Source organism: Lepidochelys olivacea, assembly GCF_965140295.1.
Source record: "Lepidochelys olivacea isolate rLepOli2 genome assembly, chromosome: 10".
Classification (NCBI taxonomy): domain Eukaryota; kingdom Metazoa; phylum Chordata; order Testudines; family Cheloniidae; genus Lepidochelys; species Lepidochelys olivacea.
In genome coordinates, this window is record NC_140420.1 from 60,305,501 (window position 1) to 60,326,150 (window position 20,650).

At 38.7% G+C, this 20,650-nt stretch overlaps 1 protein-coding gene across 3 annotated transcripts in view; it reads left to right on the plus strand.

The window, feature by feature from the left end:
• The window catches only part of NEDD4 (NEDD4 E3 ubiquitin protein ligase), a 129,918-nt gene extending 113,830 nt beyond the window's left edge, over window positions 1-16,088 (plus strand). For 2 of the 3 annotated variants that reach the window (XM_084640580.1, XM_084640579.1), the window contains 15 exons: window positions 2,448-2,525; window positions 2,806-2,860; window positions 2,956-3,014; window positions 3,564-3,629; window positions 5,835-6,064; window positions 6,717-6,838; window positions 6,937-7,007; window positions 9,748-9,843; window positions 10,968-11,041; window positions 11,215-11,275; window positions 12,781-12,840; window positions 12,924-13,031; window positions 13,669-13,765; window positions 14,303-14,375; window positions 14,465-16,088. In XM_084640580.1, coding sequence (XP_084496706.1) covers window positions 2,448-2,525; window positions 2,806-2,860; window positions 2,956-3,014; window positions 3,564-3,629; window positions 5,835-6,064; window positions 6,717-6,838; window positions 6,937-7,007; window positions 9,748-9,843; window positions 10,968-11,041; window positions 11,215-11,275; window positions 12,781-12,840; window positions 12,924-13,031; window positions 13,669-13,765; window positions 14,303-14,375; window positions 14,465-14,567 — 1,353 coding nt within the window. In that variant the 3' untranslated portion in view covers window positions 14,568-16,088. The remainder of the gene's footprint in view (window positions 1-2,447; window positions 2,526-2,805; window positions 2,861-2,955; window positions 3,015-3,563; window positions 3,630-5,834; window positions 6,065-6,716; window positions 6,839-6,936; window positions 7,008-9,747; window positions 9,844-10,967; window positions 11,042-11,214; window positions 11,276-12,780; window positions 12,841-12,923; window positions 13,032-13,668; window positions 13,766-14,302; window positions 14,376-14,464) is intronic. The other variant, XM_084640581.1, reaches the window with a different exon arrangement.
• Window positions 16,089-20,650: the final 4,562 nt, after the last annotated feature.

A 20,650-nucleotide genomic window follows, 5' to 3' on the forward strand; every position in this document is an offset into this window, starting at 1 on the left:
GGGGCAGGAGCATGTGCCCAGCCACCAGGGCTAGGTGCGAGTAATGGGGCATCAACACATAGTGCACCAGCTGCTAGGAGGGGTGGGGAAGCACAGTACAATAAAGAACTGCTGTAGGAATGGCAATAGGAACTGCTGGAAATACCTTTTCCCAGCTGGGAGCTGGCTGTTCCTCTTCCTCCCCCACCAGCTGCACCCAACCAAGTTTCAGTCGCTCCCCCTCTTATCCTTCCGTTGGGTAATCAAGGCTGATGTATGTAGGTGAACACCTGTACTAAGAAGAAATTGATCGGTAAAGGAATCTCTCTTGCAGCTGTGAAACGCCTATATTTTGGCAGATGACTGTCCTACAGCAGTTTTGTAAGACTGTTGGAGGTGGTTGCAGGCATGTGCTGTTAGTGGAAAACACCTTTGTAAACTTCAGGTTTGTCTACATGGGGAAGCTAGCACTCAGTGAGCTAGGGTGTAAATTTAAAGCACACTCTCTACACTAGCTTCCATGTAGCTACTCTTACTGCACACTAAGGGCATGTCTACACTTGCCATGGATCAGTGCTGTGGCAGTCGATCCACTGGGGGTCGATGTAGCAGCTCTACTGAAGACCCGCTAAATCGACTGCCAATCACTTTCCCATTGATCCTGGTATTTCACCAGAACAAGAAGTATAAGTTAAGTTGACGGGAGAGTGTCTCGCGTCGACCCAGCCTGGTGTAGACACCGCAATAAGTTAGCCTAAGGTACATCGACTCCAGCTATGTTATTCACATAGCTGGAGTTGCATAATTAGGTCCACCTAGGGACCTGCCATAAGAGTGCCATCAGTGTTATACCAATAAAATAAAAACCGGCAGGATCTTATTAAAGGGGAAAAGGCAAAATGCCACATTTATTGTGAATACAGAAAGAATCATAGTAAGCAGTTAGTTATAGCTATAACATTCCATTCAATCTCATATTTATTCACACACACACTCACACACACGTTCTGCAAGGTTGTTATCATAGTTAACAGCCTTAGAGTTGCTCATGCCAAGCCACTGGCCACGTGGCCTGGACGTGAGGAGGGAGCAGGGCCTTGTCAGATGCTCATCTGATGCTCCTGGAAGTTGGTTTGCAGAATCAGACTCCAAAGTTCTCACTTTCCAGAGTCCATTTTTATAGGAATTTCTTCCTATGCCAGTCTATGGGAATTGCTTCATCATGCTGTTGCTGAATCAGTCAGCAGATGGCACATTCCTGACGGCTCCGTGCTGCCCGATGTTATCTTGTTCTTTGGTTCTCCCATTCTTGAGGCTGTTGGGTGGATTCCAGTCTGCCCTCCAGGGGTCCTCTGATTATTTCCACTTGATGCCTTCTTCGGCTGATGGACACTGGATTCTTAGTCTGGCACCTCCCTGATCATTCAGTTATTATCCACACCAAGCATCCGTCCACATACATCCTCTATCTCAATCACTATTGTTAACAAAGCGAGATGAATACAACAAAAGAGCGGGGAGTCTCTGGCTGCTGTTTCTGTTGGTACAGAGTATTGCTTTGAGTCTCTCTCTCTTTCTTTCTCTGTGTGAGTAGTTGTTGTTACAAAGAATTGCTTTGAGAACAGACTCTGTCTCAGAATGTACTAACACAGTTAGCAGCTTGCAAGTTTCACACATAGAGGGAGAGAAACAGTACCAAAAACCAAGAGACCTCTTAATTAATAATACCCTGGAATTTAAACCGTGATTTTAATACAGAACTTCTTTAATATGATCCAACATCAGGTGGTTTAGCTTAATACACTTTTGAAGTGCATTAAGTTAACGTGTACAAAGGCACTCTTACTGCTCAGGAAGACTATCCACATGGGGAGTTAGTGTGGAGTAGCTAATAAGCACAGCTGTAAATCTTACTACCGTGAACTTACCTCATATACAATTCAGGTTGTGTAGGGGTATCCATGAATTTTTAAAACTACAGCATACAGTACAGATCATCTTTGTGAATCCGGTCTTAGTGAATAGTTTAAATATTTGAAGATCCAAACCTTCCCAAACAGCGAGTTAGGGCTCTTTTCAGGTGGGAGAGAAACATTCAGATTTAGGTACTAGATTCAAAATGAAGAGTAGTCTCTTGGTTGCAGAAGAATTTCACTCAGAAAATCAAGGTGTTCCAAAGACATTTTGTGGAATGGTTAACCTGGGTTCAACTCTTCTTAAACTAAATTGGATTCATGAATATTGTTGCTAATAAAATGAGAATTTAGATAAGCCTGGAAACTTAAAGGTGACCATAAGCAAATGGAGGATTGAAAATCCCTGTGACTCTACTTTGGCTGGGAAATGTGTATTAATTGTCTAGCTCTGAGTAAGGGTAGTCTTACTTGGTCATTACAAAATCAGGAAAACATTAAAGTAGCATTAATCCTTTTCTCTTTGTTAACAAGTGTTTTATTATGTTTTCAAAGGAAGATCCAAGATTGAAAATTCCAGCTCATCTGAGGAAAAAGACATCACTAGATCCTGTAGATTTAGGCCCCTTGCCAGTAAGTGAAATTTTTTTTTTTATTCTGAGGCTGATCTAATTTAAATATTTAAACTATCTCTAAATTTAGTGCAAACAAAATTATGATACACTTTTAATATATTTAATATAAAGTATATAGCCAACACTCAAATTTTGAATCACATTGCTGAGACTTCAGTGATTGTAACTTGCTATAATATACAAATACTGCAATTCACTTACTATAGTGATTAAATTGTTAGCATTTGTTGCAAACAGGATGTATAAGAATTAGTATTAAAAGATCACTTTTCTTATAGCCAGGATGGGAAGAGAGAACTCACACAGATGGAAGAATATTCTACATAAACCATAGTATGTACAATATAGTATCTCCTTGTAAGTTGCTATGTAATTTATTACTGAATCAGATCTAAATTGGTGACACTAACTTAAAAAATGTCTTGCAGATACAAAAAAAACACAATGGGAAGATCCTCGGTTGCAGAATGTAGCAATAACTGGACCAGTAAGACTTTTTATATAGATTTGTATATTTTTGCAAAAAAATATTAACAGAAATTAAATGAAATTTTACCACTATTATCAAATATTCAGTCTGGAGTGCCTAATGTCTGTAGTGCTTGAACTTAACAGACTTGAGAAGGCATATCTGAAAGTGAAATATCTATTTCTAGATCTGTTACCCTTAGAAATAATCTTTAAATGAAGAAGAAACATTGAGTCCATGCAGAAAGCAGAGAATTTCCTCAATAGAGAAAGCAATATTTTCGAAGTTACTGATCAACTCTGTGTGATATTTAGCTGTGTTGTGCAAAATAAGACTAATTTAATCCTTGACCTAACATAAACTTTCAGAAAATTAAACTTTTCTTTAAAAGAAATGTATTTCTGTTCCAAAAGGAAATTAACTTTCTAGCTTTGATACTTAATGTGACAGATAAAACTGCCAGCAATACTAATTGCAAATTACAATTTCAGACCGGATTTCAGTTTCAAAATATTGATTTTTTTTTTATTAATGAAGTGTCTTATTTCAATAATTGTTTGTTCAAAGGCTGTGCCTTACTCCAGGGATTATAAACGAAAATATGAATTCTTCAGAAAGAAGTTGAAGAAGCAGGTTAGTGATCTAGTAATACCTTACAAAAATGTGAGAAACCTCTTTCAATGTAAACTCAATAGGCTAGATTTTCCAAAGCTTACTCCATTCCAAGAGCAACATATGGGGGCTGAAAAGCAATCCATTCAGGCAGCTGACAGTTTTCCCCACCGGGAGCTTTCAGATGGCGTAAACCCAATGTGGTTGACCTCTCCCTCTTGACACTAGCATAAAGAGCATGTCTGGGGGAGAGGAAGGAGGAAGTATGGCTGGAGCAGGCTGTGTTCTGATGACTCTCAACTAACCTAAGAGCATTCCTGAGGCTTCTATAACTAATGCAGGAAGTCAGGGTAGTGCAGATTTTCTCTAAGAATCAAGGAGCCATAACCAACTCCCTGGTGGTCATGATCTCCCTCCTCACCCATCGCTACCGGCTCTGTCTTTGTAAATGTGGACTAAGGGCTTATCTATACAGTTTGGCAATATGGACTAGAGAGATGTTGATACAGCAATATGTTAATGTGCACTTGGGAACTTTTGGTTTGTGCCATCAGGGATGACATGGGCCATTTAATGCAACATTTTGGTGCATTTTAGATTTCACATCCCTCTAGTGCACTTTGCCACACTGCGTAGACAAGCTGTAAGCTAGGGACTGCATTGAAAATGACTGAACTTATTGTACGTGATCTGTTGAGAACTGGAAAAACATAATGTGAAGAAATTTTGGTGCCAGTGTGCCATCTGGCATCAGGGCACTTGGTTTGATATCCATACTAGGGATATCGTTACCTGTACTCCTTGTGACACTGAATGCTGGTGACTCTGTATGCTGCACTATACCAGAGGGGAGATATTGGAAGAACTTTGGAACAGCATCACTTAATGGTGTTTGCTATCATTCAATTTAGGAATGCAGCTGGTTAGATCATAGATAGTATGGCCTAATCATCAACCAAATATTGAATATTTAATATTGGGACCTAGGATCAAGATTTTAGAGGGACTCAGCAATGAAGACTGAACATATTTAGTCCATCATTGATTAATATAGTGTAGCTTGAAATTCTTATTGTTTCAATAAATAGTTAACATTGAAAAATTGGAGGGAGTTCAGAAAAGAGCTACAAAAATTATTCAAAGTGTGGAAAACATGCCTGATAGATTTAGCTTCTTAAATTTCTCACTGCGTAATTTATCCAAGAGACAGTTCAGAGGTTACTTGATCGCTGTCTACAAGTACGTATATAAAGAAGAGATTTCTGATGATAGATAATTGTTTAGTACAAAAAGGCATAATGATATCCAGTGGTTGGAAGATGCAACTAGACAACTCAGACTAGAGAGAAGGCACATTTTTAACTGTGAGGGTAACTAAACATTGGAGCAACTTACCTAGGGATATGGTGGATTCTCCACTATTTAATTATTTTCAATCAAGATTGGATATCTTTCTGGCAGATATTGTGTGGCTCAAACAGAAGTTTTGGTACTTCACTTGTAAAAACAGATAACTTCCCTAACGTTTCAAGCTTATGTTTTCTGAACAGAAAAGCATCTTGAAGAAATTCTACATTTGGTACACTTCATTCTGTTATGTGCACCTGGTCTAGTAAACCCAGACTGCATTTTATACAGCATGATCCTAATCTAGGAAGTGATAGTGAGCTCAACCATGCAACATAATCATATCAGTTTGTGACAATCATATTCCTTAAGAATGAAATAAAATGTTCACTGTTTGTCGTCTTAATCACCACAAACTTGATTATTTATGTAATAATATGCGCCTGGATGCCATATGCAAAAGGAGAGGAAGATCTTAGGGGCAGTGGACTAGAAATTGGAATAAATAAATAGAAAGTCTATGAGCAAAATGCTTTATGACTGCAGATTAAATTAAAATGTTTGGGGTTAATCTTAAACATATGATGTAATTACTGTACAGTATTAAAGCATTCTACACTTTGATATCCTTTCAACAACAAAGCAGATGCTCAATCACAGTAAGCATTTATTTTAACATATGACTTCCTTAATGGGGAGTAGAACCTGGTGTATAAATCTCTCCATGCTGTTTAAATCTTCTGAAAATAGCCATTTTTTCAACCATGTTATGTTGCATATCCACAGAACATACTATTGAAATAAAGTGACATGCATGTCATCTTTTGACTTTGCCTTATTGAATTTTTCAGTTCTCCTATTTTTCCTATTCCTTTTCAGAGTGATATTCCAAACAGATTTGAAATGAAACTTCACCGTACAACAATTCTTGAAGATTCTTACAGAAGAATTATAGCTGTAAAGAGAGCAGATTTCCTTAAAGCAAGACTCTGGATTGAGTTTGATGGTGAAAAAGGCTTAGATTATGGAGGAGTGGCCAGAGAATGGTTCTTCCTTCTCTCTAAAGAAATGTTTAATCCCTATTATGGATTGTTTGAATATTCTGCCACGTAAGTAAAAAAGAAAATGCAAGTTGGGGAAAGTAGCTTCAGTTTAATCTCTGACATAAACTGAAAATAATAACTTTTGCAGCATTTAAGGAAGTTTTTTGGTACATAGTACTGTTGGCTCAGCAAGAGAACATTGTGCTGTCCCAGAAACCATAGTCCTATATTTTGCTGACAGTCTGAAATGAACCTTCGTAGTCTTTATACAGACAAATGTCAGTTTGCAGCCAATGTCTCTGTTCCTATAATTTTATCACATTCATGATTGGCTATATATTTAGAACAAACACGATAGCATTTCTTCTTGAATTAATGCGTGTGTCCATTCTCACTTTACAGAAATGACTGAACAAATTTTGTAATATAAGAGGGAGTTAACGATAACAAACAAAACACACAGGGTGAAACCCTGATCCCATTAAAATAATTTTACCATTTGCTTCAGTGGGGCCATGACTTCACTGATAGTTTCTATTTGTGTTTCAGAATTTCAGTCCTACTAAATTTAGTTGCCTGCACTGAACATGCTTTTAATATTAAACTAGTAACTGTATAAACCACGTGTTTTTATGAGAGATACTAAGATTTCTTTCAAATCATTTGCTGTGGTAATTGTTCATGCAAGATTTTGCAAGTGGTGTTTTCCTCCTCTTAGGGATAACTACACTCTGCAGATCAATCCAAACTCTGGATTATGCAATGAAGATCATCTCTCATACTTCAAGTTTATAGGACGTGTAGCTGGAATGGCCGTTTACCATGGCAAGCTACTGGATGGTTAGTATTTATTCTTCATAATACAGTATGCAGATCAATATTGTGTTTTGAATTTGATTTATCTAACTTGAATACTCTTTACTCTTTCCTCTTTCAAGGCTTTTTTATTCGACCTTTTTATAAGATGATGCTTCAAAAACCAATAACACTTCAAGATATGGAATCTGTGGTATGTCAATTCTGTTCCCGTTATCCATGTTACATTTTAATATTTACACTAAAAGTTTTTGAATACTAAATATTTAAAACAAATGTACACTTGAATCTTTAGCTCCTTGCTTTTTAAAACAAAATACTACGGGTAAAATTTTCAGAGATGTTGAAGTGGTTTAGAAGCCTGAGGTCAACAAAAAGTCACTGGGTCCTAGGCTACGAACTCATTTAAGCTCTCTTGAAAACTTTACTCTAAACCATCTGTGATGTTCACTTAAATTATTTCTAGGACAGCAATGTTGTTTAATGTCTTATCACAAAGGACCAAGAGTTGGGTTTCCTGTCTTCTTCCTAGTTCACTACTAATTTTCTGCTGTATGATTATCAAAAGCAGTATATACCTTCCACACCGGGATATTGGGTAGCTTAATTAATACAAAGTATTCTGAGATCCTTAAAATAAATGTCATAAATGCAAAGTGTTATCTTTTATTACAGTCTTTGTTCCCATAGTACTAAAGGTCTTGCATTAAATTTTCACCCTTTTGAGGTTCCATCTTTGGGAACCAGATGCCACATTATGGAAAATATTGTTCCAGTGACAGCATCTGGATTTTTGATGGGCCCCATCTAGAACAGTTGTTTTAGAGTATTCTGTTTAGAATATTCTATTCAGTGCCACTGTTCTTTTCTGTAATGTATACAGTTAATATAAATAGACCACATTGGAATCTTTTTGTTCTGACAGTAACAAAGATCTTGCCTTAAAATTTTACCCTTAATGGGATTCCATCTTTTTTTGTACTATTGCATCCTCTGAATGCTTTACGTTCTCAGACCCTTTATAGTTATGCTGAGCAATATAGGAGAGAAGAATACTCCAGAGAAGTCTAAAATGTAAGGTCACAACAATGTGTACAAAACATCTTATCACCATCTTATGTTATATCAGCACTGAAGATATTTCAGGACTTCAATTTTAAACTTTTTTAACCTATGTTTCTTCTCTGAGTGTTCATGTACACAGATTTCATTCTTGGTGTGCATGCATGTGAAATTGGATTCTTTTGAATAGTAGCGTGTCTCGAGTGTGTACCTATCCCCACTGCCAGGATCACGGCAGGCTCTGATTCCCACTCCCTCCTCCTGAGCTGGTGACAGAGAGCTTCTCCTAGGGCTCCATCCTCCAGAAGTTTTAAGGTGGAGTCCCATACCAATCCCTTGGCATGCAAATCCAAGTTGACATCAACTGTCCTTTCCTATTCCAAGAACTTTGTTGCTGCCGAAATCTCTAGGAAGACAGTCTTGGTGCCAAATATAGTGATACCAAGGTTGCCATCCACGTAGGCACTGGAAGTCATGGCATTAAGCACTCCCATACTAAGACCCCTTTCCTCAGCATATGCTACCTGCTGTCTACGTCAGCACTACTACCATATGTGGTACCAAGATCTTCCTGTGGCACTGGGATTCTCCTTTCATTGAGAGGCTATGGGAGGTCATTACTAAACCACCCACCCAAGCTTCCAGATCAGATGCTGGTTTTGGTAAGGCTGTTCTACAGTCTATAATTAGGCCTCCACTTCCCCATGTAGTGCTGTGGCAATTGCTTGTTACTTGCCAACAGTGGAATCCATAGATAGTCTTTCAGAGAATAAGAGAGAACTATTATTTACCTTAAAATAACTATGGTTCTTTGAGAGGCGGTGTCCACCCAGATTAAATGACTTGTCCTCCTTCCCCACTGATTGGAGTCTTGCTCCTTTTGGATTCCTATTGGTGGTGTAAATGAGTGAGGGTTGCAGCTGCCACACCCTTTATGCCCTCACCTACAGCAAGGCAGAAGGTACTCAGGTCCCGGGCAACTCCCTGGACTCTTCTGTTCAAAAGAATCTGATCTCATTCACATGGGATATGTGCTTACCAAGCGTGGAACCTGTGGCAACAACAAATCTTGAACCACGGTCATTGTAAGGTAACTGACCATTCTGTATCTTAATATCTAATAAAGCGTTTTCTGGCTAATTTCCAGAGTTTGATCATTTTGAGAATGAAAGACTAGTGACCAAATACTAACGGCAGCATCTAACTTTCTCAGGCTTGATCTACTTTTTCCAGATTTTTTTAGCTCACATAGCAAACTAGAAGATTCATATTTTGCAAGAGGTTTGAAAAGTTCTACTACAGCAGGAGTCCCTGCATGCAGACTGGAGAATCAAAGCAGTAGCCCAAACATACTCATATTTTAGAGTTTATCTAATCCTTCACCCCATGCCCATCTTGAATAGTACTTTAAACAGAGTACCCTCCTTTATTGGGAGGGTGTAACTTGTGGTGGTCAATACCCCATCCTGCTAATGGATAAGGAATGGTATTGAAATTGGCAAAGGAGAGAGTAGGTACTATCCATTGTTCTTGGCATTTGAGGATACTGGTTAAAGTGAATGAAAGAAAATACTTTATTCTTTGACCAAATTCTTCTCCTTTGTTTTGAAATTTTACCGTGCAAAAAACAATGAGTTGTGCCTCACTTTTGAAGTACTGAAATGTAATTCCTTTGGTCTTCAGTGTTGAAGGAAGTGATTTGTCTCTGTGTGTTTAACCAGACAAATATAAGTAGTTACTCTGTTTACAGTGAGTTTAATGAAGACCTCAATCTTTATTCAGTTGTGTTGGGTATAAATGTGGAACATGCTCTGTTTGTTTCAAGTAAGTCTTCTATACTTATTTATTAAGCATGCAACTTTCATTTTTAGGATAGTGAATATTACAATTCTCTGAGATGGATTCTTGAAAATGATCCAACAGAATTGGATCTCAGGTTTATTGTTGATGAAGAACTATTTGGACAGGTTTGTATATTGATGTTTCATCTATTCTACTTTACATTTGTACAGTGGAACTGAGTGGTTTTCTCTGTACAGTACTTAAAAATAGGATAATGTGATAAATACACATGCACTTCAGAATTGTGTTGGGCTGTTCACTCCTGCTTCTTCCTGTGGCTTGTACATGATAACTTAATGTTTTGCTAAAGTAGTTGTAATTTGAGAAATGACTGGGAAATGGCTGTTTCAGCAAAGCTTTTGACACAATAAATTGTTCTTTTGACTAAACAGCAGCTACCTCTTTAGAATACAGCTGTTGTGGTGAATACTTCTGCAGATTAAAATGTCCTGTCACTTAAGTCTTAATGAAAGCTGCATCCTTGTGATGGTTCTAGAAGTGCTGGAAATGAATAGAGCTATTTTTAAAAAATACTGTTAGAAGTAGGTTCCCTTGACAAGTGTGACCATGCTTTTTTGAGTTACACAAGCAAAACTATGGAACAAACTTTTTTATGTCAGTGGAGAAAATCTGTGCAGGACTTAAGTAATGTGGATCTACCACTGGTCTTGCACAGAAATCCCAGTTTACAATGATTAACTAGATATAAGCACACTAGTAGGTTTTATGGTTCTGTGGGGGCATGGCCTTAAAGTAATTAAGATTGCAAGACAGGAAGATAAAAATCTAGATGTGTAACAGGCTGAAAACTCAGGCTGTATACTGAGGTTCTGGTAATACTAAACCACTGTGTAGCAGATGTGTGTGTCAGTGCTCTGCTCACCAAAAATGCTGTAACTGTTTTGTAGGTGTTTTTCTAAGAAATCTTGAGGAAAAAGTTTGGCTCACTGCAAGTGCAGATTGTGAAGTTAGTAAAAATATACAGTATTACTGAAAACTTCTGTGCACACTTAGTGATTTACTGTACTTGATTCAGATAACTGAGCTGTTACACAATTCAGTGATGCCAGATTGCAATGTATGTATGTCTAATATAAAAATGGTATTTATTCTGGTGGCATGAGAGAGTGGTGCTATCTGTCATAGTTTTCAGATTCTTGAAGAATTAAAGTGAATTAAAAAATACTTAATATTTAAACTTGTATTCTGTTGAGCACATACTTTGTGTAAAAGTGTGTGTCTTGTTTAGACCCATCAACATGAGCTGAAAAGTGGTGGATCAGAAATAGTTGTCACCAACAAGAACAAGCGAGACTACATTCAGTAAGTAGTTGGACAGTCTATGGAATATACCTCACCTCATTCCAGTTTCTCTAAATACAGGGTGGTCTTGGTATTTTGTGTTCCGTTGAGCTTCTGATTGTCTTGCAGCAAGCAGTAGCCTTGACGTGGTATGTGCATTGTTTGTACTTCAAATATTCAGTTTTATTTTACAGTCTTGTAATTCAATGGAGATTTGTGAGCAGAGTCCAGAAGCAGATGGCTGCCTTTAAAGAGGTATTAATTTCTAAATACACTGTATCTTTTAAAAATCTTTCATACCCAATATTAAGAAAAATCTTTTGTAACACAACATCAAGATTCACAGGCTAGGTTGCTATGACTGTAAAAGAGGCAGAGCAATCAGATATTTAGTGGTGTATGGGTTCAGCTCTGAGTTACTTTAATGATGCAGCACTATTGTTAAAACACTTATCAGCTTTTTCGTTATCAATCTCCCGTCACATGCCTAAAAATTAACTTATTGTCCAATCCTGAACAATCCTAGTTGAAATACAAATGATTTTTTTTACAAATTCTGAAATCATTTTTTATAGTTTTAAGTAACAAAAGTATAAATAAAATTAAGTTTACTGGAATTAAGTGACTTTAACTAATTTTTCTCCTCTTTATACAAATGACACTCTGTAAATCACTAGCTCAGTGGTTCCCAAACTGGTTTGTGAATCATTGGTGGTCCATGAAGAGCTAGCCAGTCACACAATGTTGGCTTTCCTGACTTTCCAGCTGCTAAACACTATTATAGGCTAATAAGCAGATACATATACTTTTCCATGTGTAGGAAATTACTATACTTGCCACAGTACAGTAATTGCCACAGGGATGTTGTGATTGTGAATGGACAGAGCAGGAGGAGCAGAAGTCTCAGTAATAAGTGGGAGAGGAGCTGGTGAATGAGCTGGTCTTCTCTGATTCGGCCTGCTCTTTTTAAAACAAAAAAACACCCTGTACCCTATGAGCAAATTAATGCCCTGCATTATTACAAAGTTTGTATGGTTTTCAGTAAATAAGGATGACACTGACTGATTGATGAGCATAAATATTCAACAGCTGTCTCATTGACTGAGCATATTCTATCCTGTTCATTGAATGAAGCAGGAGTCCTGTGGAGAAAAATTTAATGGAATTAGACTAGCATAATGAATATGCACAAGGGGCAGAAATTTTTATCCAACAGAAGTAGAATTGAGATTTCTGGATTTTATTCCTGGTTCTGGGTCTCCCATGGAAGACACTTGGATTCTATTTGGGGCTCTTCCAGAATTGACTATGTGCAACTTGCCAGATCCTTCATTATATCCTCTGTGAAATGGGAGAAATTATTTATGAGCTTCCGAAGTCAGGAATATAAGGCCTTGACCAGTATTCATGGATAAAAATGGACAGAAGTGGTAATGTCAGCATGAGCATGCCCAGTGTAGCTGGAACAACATTGAAACTGTTTCAGTTTGCATTGGAAGCCAAATCTGTTTCCAGCATTCCCCAGGAATGATGGAACAAAGTTTTCATACAGTCACCTTTGCACCCTGCCCTCTCAGGATCTGCATGAAGTACAGCTTAGCCAGACCCAAAATTGTGGCCAGGTGTGTTTGAAAACAGTGCTGTATTTAATGTAATGCCTTGCCTGTAACTCTTGGAACGTGGAGATCTAACTCTTAATGGGTGGGAGGGGCAGTTTAAAATATAACTTGGTTTTCAGCATTTTTTTTCCTATATTTTAGGGGTTTTTTGAACTAATATCACAAGATCTAATCAAAATTTTTGATGAAAATGAACTAGAGGTAAGTGTATCATAGAACAGGAAACAAATTCTGTTGGAACCATATTTTGTTGACTTACGTTTTGGTATTTCTCATTTGTGTAGTTACTAATGTGTGGACTGGGAGATGTAGATGTGGCTGACTGGAAGCTATATACAAAATACAAAAATGGCTACAGCATAAATCACCAAGTTATACAGTGGTTTTGGAAGGTAACAACAAGCTCTAACTTACTATTTATGCAAAAATCTACATTTTTAAAACTGCTGTTTATCAGCTATACAGATATATTATTTGTTTAATAGAAAAAAGTAAATATTTGTACATGAAAGCTACAAACAGGGAACATAAGAACTAGAAATGATGCATGTTTAGGAATATAATACAGTATTGATATTTATCCCCTTCAAAAAGCTGTATAGGCTGCTGGGGTTAAATACACTCACTGTAGCTATTCAGGCGTAATTATAATACTAAAGAGGTATTAAACTCTTGTGTTTAAGTTACAGGAATCTGGCTGCTTGTTTTATAACATCAACAAACTTCAAAGAAAGTAGGGGCCAAATGTGGGAGGGAAGTATTTTAACTGCCTTCTGAGTCAGTAACCCTGCTGTTACTGTGCTACTAACTAATTGAAGGTGAAAAAAGATTCAACCAAAATATGTAGACTTCATGGCTTTTAACAGCATGCAGAGAAATAAGTTGTATTTATTATAGAAAATAACAAGAATTAGGCTACCCTTAAGATGTAGAAAAATAAATAGTGTATCTCATAAAATTGCTAACCAGTGTAACATTAAAAAATTGAACTCTTTCAACTAAGTCTTTAAATATAATTGCCCTGTACAGGCAGTGTTAATGATGGATTCTGAGAAGCGAATAAGATTACTTCAGTTTGTCACTGGCACATCCCGTGTACCTATGAATGGATTTGCTGAGTTGTATGGTGAGTTCTTATAGTGCCATTCTCCCAAATTGTTAACTGGGCTAATCGACATAAAGAACCTGCTTTTCAAACTGTCATGATGATTCACCATTTGACTTGAACCATATGCCTATTACATAACAATTTAAAAAATGCAATTGTGTTTAAACCGTTAAGTAGCAATTTGTAACTAGTTAGAAGTATCATTTAACCACACATGGACAAGATATAGTAATATATATCAGTATGAAAATTGTTCCTTGTAGAGCATTGATCTGTCAGCTACTACTGCTATAAATATGCACCCTTAGACTTCAGTATTGGTGTATAAAAAAATCTCTTGCAGTAAATGTGTATCCAGAAATATTTAGAAAGCAATCATTGGAACATACGCACACTGCCTTTGAGTCATGTGTACAACATCCACTGATATCAGAAGTTCTACCATAAAACTAGAGCAATATATTGAAAAGACTTAAATCTCCCCAAAAAAAAAAAGCAAGAAAGAGAGAGACTCACAGAATGGAATGAATCTCAAAGCATTACTTCTTCCTGTAGGTTCAAATGGACCACAGTTGTTTACAGTTGAACAGTGGGGCACCCCAGAAAAACTGCCAAGAGCTCATACCTGGTAAATATTCTCTTAACTTATGTAGATTTTCATGTGTTGAGAAGTAACTTTGATCACAAAAACTTAAGAGCTTTCTTCCTTTTTTTCAGTTTTAATCGCTTGGATTTGCCTCCATATGAGTCATTTGAAGATTTATGGGACAAACTTCTGATAGCAATTGAAAATACTCAGGGTTTTGATGGGGTTGATTAGGCCGTTCAACATGCTATGTTGTTCCAGTGCTGCCATTTCTTTTTAAGGGTTTACAAACCATTTAAATATTTCCAGGGAACCTACTGTTGCATACAGTTATTTGGCTATTGAACTTTCATAGTGTAATTTGTAAAACAAATAAGTGTTAAAAATTCACCAACTTAAATACATTTTGCCATTTTCAGTAATGCGTATTTTATTAGTGGCTACAAAATGTACAGTGAGTAGCTTAACCCCACCAATGCCTCAAAGAGTAAAATGTCTTTCAACAATTACCTCTTCTACAGTATTTGCCAGATTGTCCTACATTAAACTACTGAAAGTAAAACTGTGAAACAATGTTTGCGAGTGTACATTTGAAACATTGCTGCTCTTTTGAAGAGTAACTGAAATGATTAAACGGTTTGAGGAAATTCAGTATAATGCAATATCCTATTCTGTGCTGCTTCAGGCTGTTTGACAGATCTGCCCAAAGCACCTTATTATTTAGCATATTGGGTAAAACATTGGAAAGCATTTGCATTTCTTACTCACGTCAGCTTGCAGAATATGGACTGACTTATATAAGGTTTTTTAAGAATTCTGTTTCTGCCTTGCTTTTGTTAAAATACAGTTTTGACAAAACCAAGAACTTTTGTAACACACACTTGAGTAGCATATTTCTGACTTGTAATAAGAAATTATATTCTTTTGTCTGAATTCATATGCTGCCGTTCGTTTCTTGAGTTTTAATCAGATTTTGATAAATGTTAACAATGGATAATGTTTTCAGTTCAGCCTTTTGCAACAAAATAAATCTTAAAGCAGAATTTGTCTGAATACCACAGAGTATTAGCTAAAATTGACAGTTAAATGCCTTTGTTATCCATTCTTGCAGTATTGCACAACAAAACAGTAAGGACATGTTTACAGGGTTTTATGGGCCAAATTCAGCCATCTGATATGTGCAAACTTCACTGACATCAATGGGAATTGGGCATATGAATCCAGGAGCAGAATTTGGCCCTATAATATGTTTACAGGTTATGCTTGTTTCTATAGCTGCATTTTTATATTTTTTATTTCTTCTCTGTTAGTCTAGAAACCAAATTTGTTCATACGGTATAACCAAAGTCCTAGCCAATAATGTGTAATTTATTGTAGGTCAGCTCTTCTTATAAACTTAGCTTGTTGTGTTTTGTACCTGTGGATATTTTGATATGAGTGTCAGCACTGGTTATTTTGGCAAGTGCTGGTTAAAATGATTATCAAACTGAATTCTGAAAAATATATAGGTTTACATACCTGGCATGCTTTAATTTGAACATTTTGTTAACCAATATGATCTCTGAGGAAATTACAGTACATAGCTTTGGCCAGCAATTTTTTATTCAGTCACTGTCTTTTAAATATGCAAAAACAAAAGTGTAGATCATCTCTATAAAGACATGTAAATTATGTAACAAATATCGGTCTTAAGGGATATTTAAAATCCCACTTTGTTTTATTCTTCTTTAAATTGGTCTTTAATGCTGAGTATTACATGTAAATAAAAGTAACTTATACAAAATTCTGATAATCTAGATGCAGTTTTGTAAAACTTGGAATGATATATCAGTAAATCTGTATAGATTTGAATGTAGCAGTATTTGTTGCGTACTTTAAAATATAAAATATTCACAAATAAAGATCCTGAAGCAGTAAATAAAAATTTATTCTAATAAAGAAATTGTGATTCATTGAATTCAAATTCAAGTCAAGAAGCTTAAAGAAGCATTTAGTTCTCAGTTCAGACTTGTTAATGTATTGAGAAGACTTATAGAAGCACTGCTCTGCAGTGCTTTGACTATCCTTCCCCATCCCCAAGATGTACACAAGTAATGTGGATGGATTTTTTTAAAAGGTCTAGATAATTTTCACCATTAATTGCCTGAGTAGATATGAAAGCATTACTCATAGGAAGATTTTTAGGGTGAAACTGTGGTTCCATTTAAGTTTTGCCACTGACTTTAATGGGACCAGGATTTAGTTAGCCCTTAATCTTAGAAGGATATTGGACTAAATGGACCAAAGTTCCAACCTCATTTCACATTTTCTGGTCACATAGAAGAACACAATCTGTTTTGAACTTGAACAAAGTTTTAATACACACTATGGGAGCAGGAGTGACATCAAATTTAAATTTGTAGCAGATACTGCAGACCAAGAATGCATAAGTTGCAATAAACTAAACTTAAAACATACATATGTATTTAAATTTTCCATATTGGTTTGGTATGGATTGGGTGCATTTGCACAGAATGACACTTCAAAAATAATGACTTTTAAAAAAAAAAAAACAACAACTTGTCTCTTTTTGGATCCCTTCAGCAAAAAACAGCTACAATATTTGGCTCATACATTATAGCTGCTAATAGAACAATAACAATTAGAAACAAGTACCCTTTTTACTCTTTATTTTAAAAGTTACTGTTAAATAGCTCAGTTCCATCTTATATTTGTAAGTGTTGACACTATTTTCACTATGTAAGTTACTATAACCATGTTTTCCACCCAGAAATTAGTTGACACAATGTATCAGACACAGCAGATATTTTCTGCATATGTCTTAGGCCAGTGGTTCTCAACCAGGGATACGTAAAGGTCTTTCAGGGGGTACATCAACTCATCTAGCTTTTTGCCTAGTTTTACAACAGGCTACATAAAAAGCATTCGCCAAGTCGGTACAAACTAAAATTTCATACAGACAGTGACTTTATACTGCTCTATAGACTATACACTGTAAGTACAATATTTATATTCCAGTGGATTTATTTTATTATTATAAGATAAAAATGAGAAAATAAGCAACTTTTCAGTAATAGTGTGCTGTGACACTTCTGTATTTTTGTCTGATTTTTGTAAGCGTCATTTTTAAGTGAGGTGAAATTTGGGGGTACGCAAGACAAATCAGACTCCTGAAAGGGGTTCAGTAGTATGGAGAGGTTGAGAGCCATTGTCTTAGGCTGACAGTGTTTATGCATAGGCTTTGCTTTGACACTGGTTTATTTAATGAGACAATGTTGCAGGCAAGAAAGTAGGACAGCTTCTTCCAGCACAGAAGTTCCAGCCTAGGAACCCAACATAGGATTTTCCCTGCATGCCACTCTACTGCCTCTATCACAGGTCAAGAGTTGCAGACGTTCATGGAGCCAGTACTAACTCAGATGATGGATATGGTGGTCTGAGCCTTAGGAAGCTCTCATACATGTGTCCCTAGTTGACTGTCCCCCCAGACCTGAATTTAGCCCCTTTCACCCATGTGTCCTTCAGCCTCATTAGGCTCCCAAAAGGTGCTGGTGATCCAGGTAAAGGATGCAAACATCCTTGTTTGTTTCCTTGCTAGTTAAGCCTTTCACCAGAATGAATGTTACTTAATCCACAAAAGTAAGTGACTGAAGTGGTAGCTGTTCTTGGCATAGTTACTCTCAATAACTTTAAGATGATAAGAGACAAAAATCCTCCTGCAGGACATCACAGCCTTCTGGAGGGTCAATACAGTCGCAAGGCACTTCAAGCAGTGCAGTTTCTCCCTCCAAGTCCCCTAGTTGGCCTTAAAAAAGTCATACTGAAATATACAAAGGTATGAAAAAAAAACCCTGGGAATGACCGAAACATTGTTGTGTGACAGGTAAGGTAATGGGACACAACCCAAAATGTTAAGGAATACCGGTAAGTTGTGGATAAGTATCCTTTGTTCCTTCCTGCTAACTATTACTTACAATGCTGTCAATGTGCTCTACCATTTCTTAGGGTATTCACTTCCATCTCCAACAGTTACTGAAATGTATTATGCATCCCAGCTGCATTACCTGCTCTAGCACATATCCTTAACGTCAACCAAAGCAAAGTTAAAACAACAACTCCCCACATATGACAGTTGGATGTGCCAATCTATTGATAAACCATATGAGGTCACTGTTAGTCTGTTAAGGTGCAAGCTTGACTAGAGAAAGGAAATCACTAAAGAATGACTCACCTGCCTTGGTGACTAAGCCTAATGGAGAGGGGAGTTGGATTGCAGAGTGTGGGGGAGAGAGGCTTGCCGGCAAGCACAACTGGGTAGGCTCCTAACCTTGGCCACTGTGCTCTTATTGTGCCTAATACCACTAACATAAATATTTTGTGTAGAACATGCCATGGGCTTTTGGTATTCATGTTCAAACAGGGCATCTCTCTCAGCCCTGAGACCTAGATGCAGAATAGATTTCACTGTAGTTAAGTCTTCATCCTCTGAAAAGATAATTGAGTCAATCCCACTGTAACAGAACTTGTGGTTCTTCTTTTTCGTGCTCATGTCCATTCAACTTACGTGTGTGTGCTTGCCAAATGCACTGGTGCCGGAAGTTTTCTCCCTCAGCAGCGTCCATAGGGGACCAGTTATGGTGCCCCTGGAGTGGCATGCACATGCTGCAGTATATAGGGCGCCCCAGCTCCCCCTACCCTCAGTTCTTTCTTGCCACCAGTGACAGTGTTGGAACTCTTGCTGCTTCAGCTAGTGTAGTTGCTTTCTCGTTCATACGAACTTGTTGATTTTTTTATTATAGTGTATATAGTTTTCCTGTTAGTAAATCCCTTAGTTATAGTTAGAGACTTCATGGGTCCCAAACGGGACTTTGCCTCGGCACAGGGCATACCCCCCTTCCCAGGTTTTAAGCCCTGTGATGGCTGCAAGAGGCCCATGCCCATTAGCGATCCACACAGCAGCTGTCTGTCTTGCTTGGGCAAAGGGCACATTAGTGAAAAGTGCAAAATTTGCAATTCCTTCAAGCCAAGGACTAAGGAGGACCATGATATTCGTTTAAGAGCACTCCCTATGGAGTCGGCCCTCACCCCAGCAGTGGAGCAATGGTCCAACGTGGGGCCGAGCAACTGTGATCGCGGTACACGGTGTCCCACTGGGACCATCCACTGGCCGGCACCAGTCCCCCTCTGTGGCTCTGGCCAAGAAGACAGTGTGAGGTGGGTCTCCAACCTCCCGCAAGCAGGGACAGCAAGTTTGTACAATTTTTGGTGGTGGCCAGAATGGGTCCAAGTCTCCTCCTCCCCCGCACGCACTTGCCTTGTAAGCAGAAATATATTTTTTAAAATAACGTAAAAATGTGAGGGCTCTTGGGTGGGGGCTGGGGCTGAGGTGTTTGGGGTGTGGGAGGGGTTTGGGCAGAGGGTTGGGGTGCAGGGGTGAGGGCTGCAGCGTGGGGCTGGGGATGAGGGGTTTACAGTACAGGAGGGGGCTCAGGGCTTTAGTAGAGGGTTGGGGTGCTGGGGGATGAGGGCTTTGGCTTGGGGTGCAGGCAGTGGGGTGGGGCAGGGCCAGGAATGAGGCATATGGGGTGCAGGTAGGCTGCCCCTGGCTGAGGCCAGGGAGGAGGATTCCCCACAGCCCTCTCCCTGCTGGCAGCAGTGAGCTCTGGTACGCTCCCCTTGCACCACTGTCATTGCATGTGTTTCTAGGGCCCCTCTCAGGTCCCTCGCCTCCCCTGTGATAGGTGCGATGGGTAGGGGGGCTGCCATCATGTGTGCGCCTCCTCCCCTGCTACTGCCCCTCATTGTAGCCTCACTGGAGGTGGGGGATGGGGCCACTCCTTGCCCAGCATGGGGCAGAAGCAGTGGTGGTGGGTGGGGTGGGGGACCCTGTGCTGGTGGAAGGTCCCACTGGAAAAGGGAAGGGTCAGGGACAGCTTGTGGTTGGGGGGCGCTAGGACCCTGCAGCAGCAGTTGATGCCGGGAGCCGGCAGAATGCAGTACAGAGCTGCAGGGGGCAGCTGCCTGCTACCCAGGGTATAGGCAGGGATGCTCAGGGGAGGTGCGCAGGGGCAGCAGGTGGGGCCGGGGGAGAGACCTGGCCCCAAACATTGGTGGAGCCAGGCCCCCATGCCCTGAATAATTCTGGAGCATGGGCACCATGGGCCCATATAACTCATCCGCAAGGGAAAGGATAAGACTGAGTGAGAGCTAGGTCCCGGGCCAGGCAAGTCTTTACCCCCGTCAGGAACTGGGGCCCAAGCTCCAGTTGAGTGGTGTAGCCCAGCCCGCTCCCCACAGGCCACCCTGGATAGTGGCAG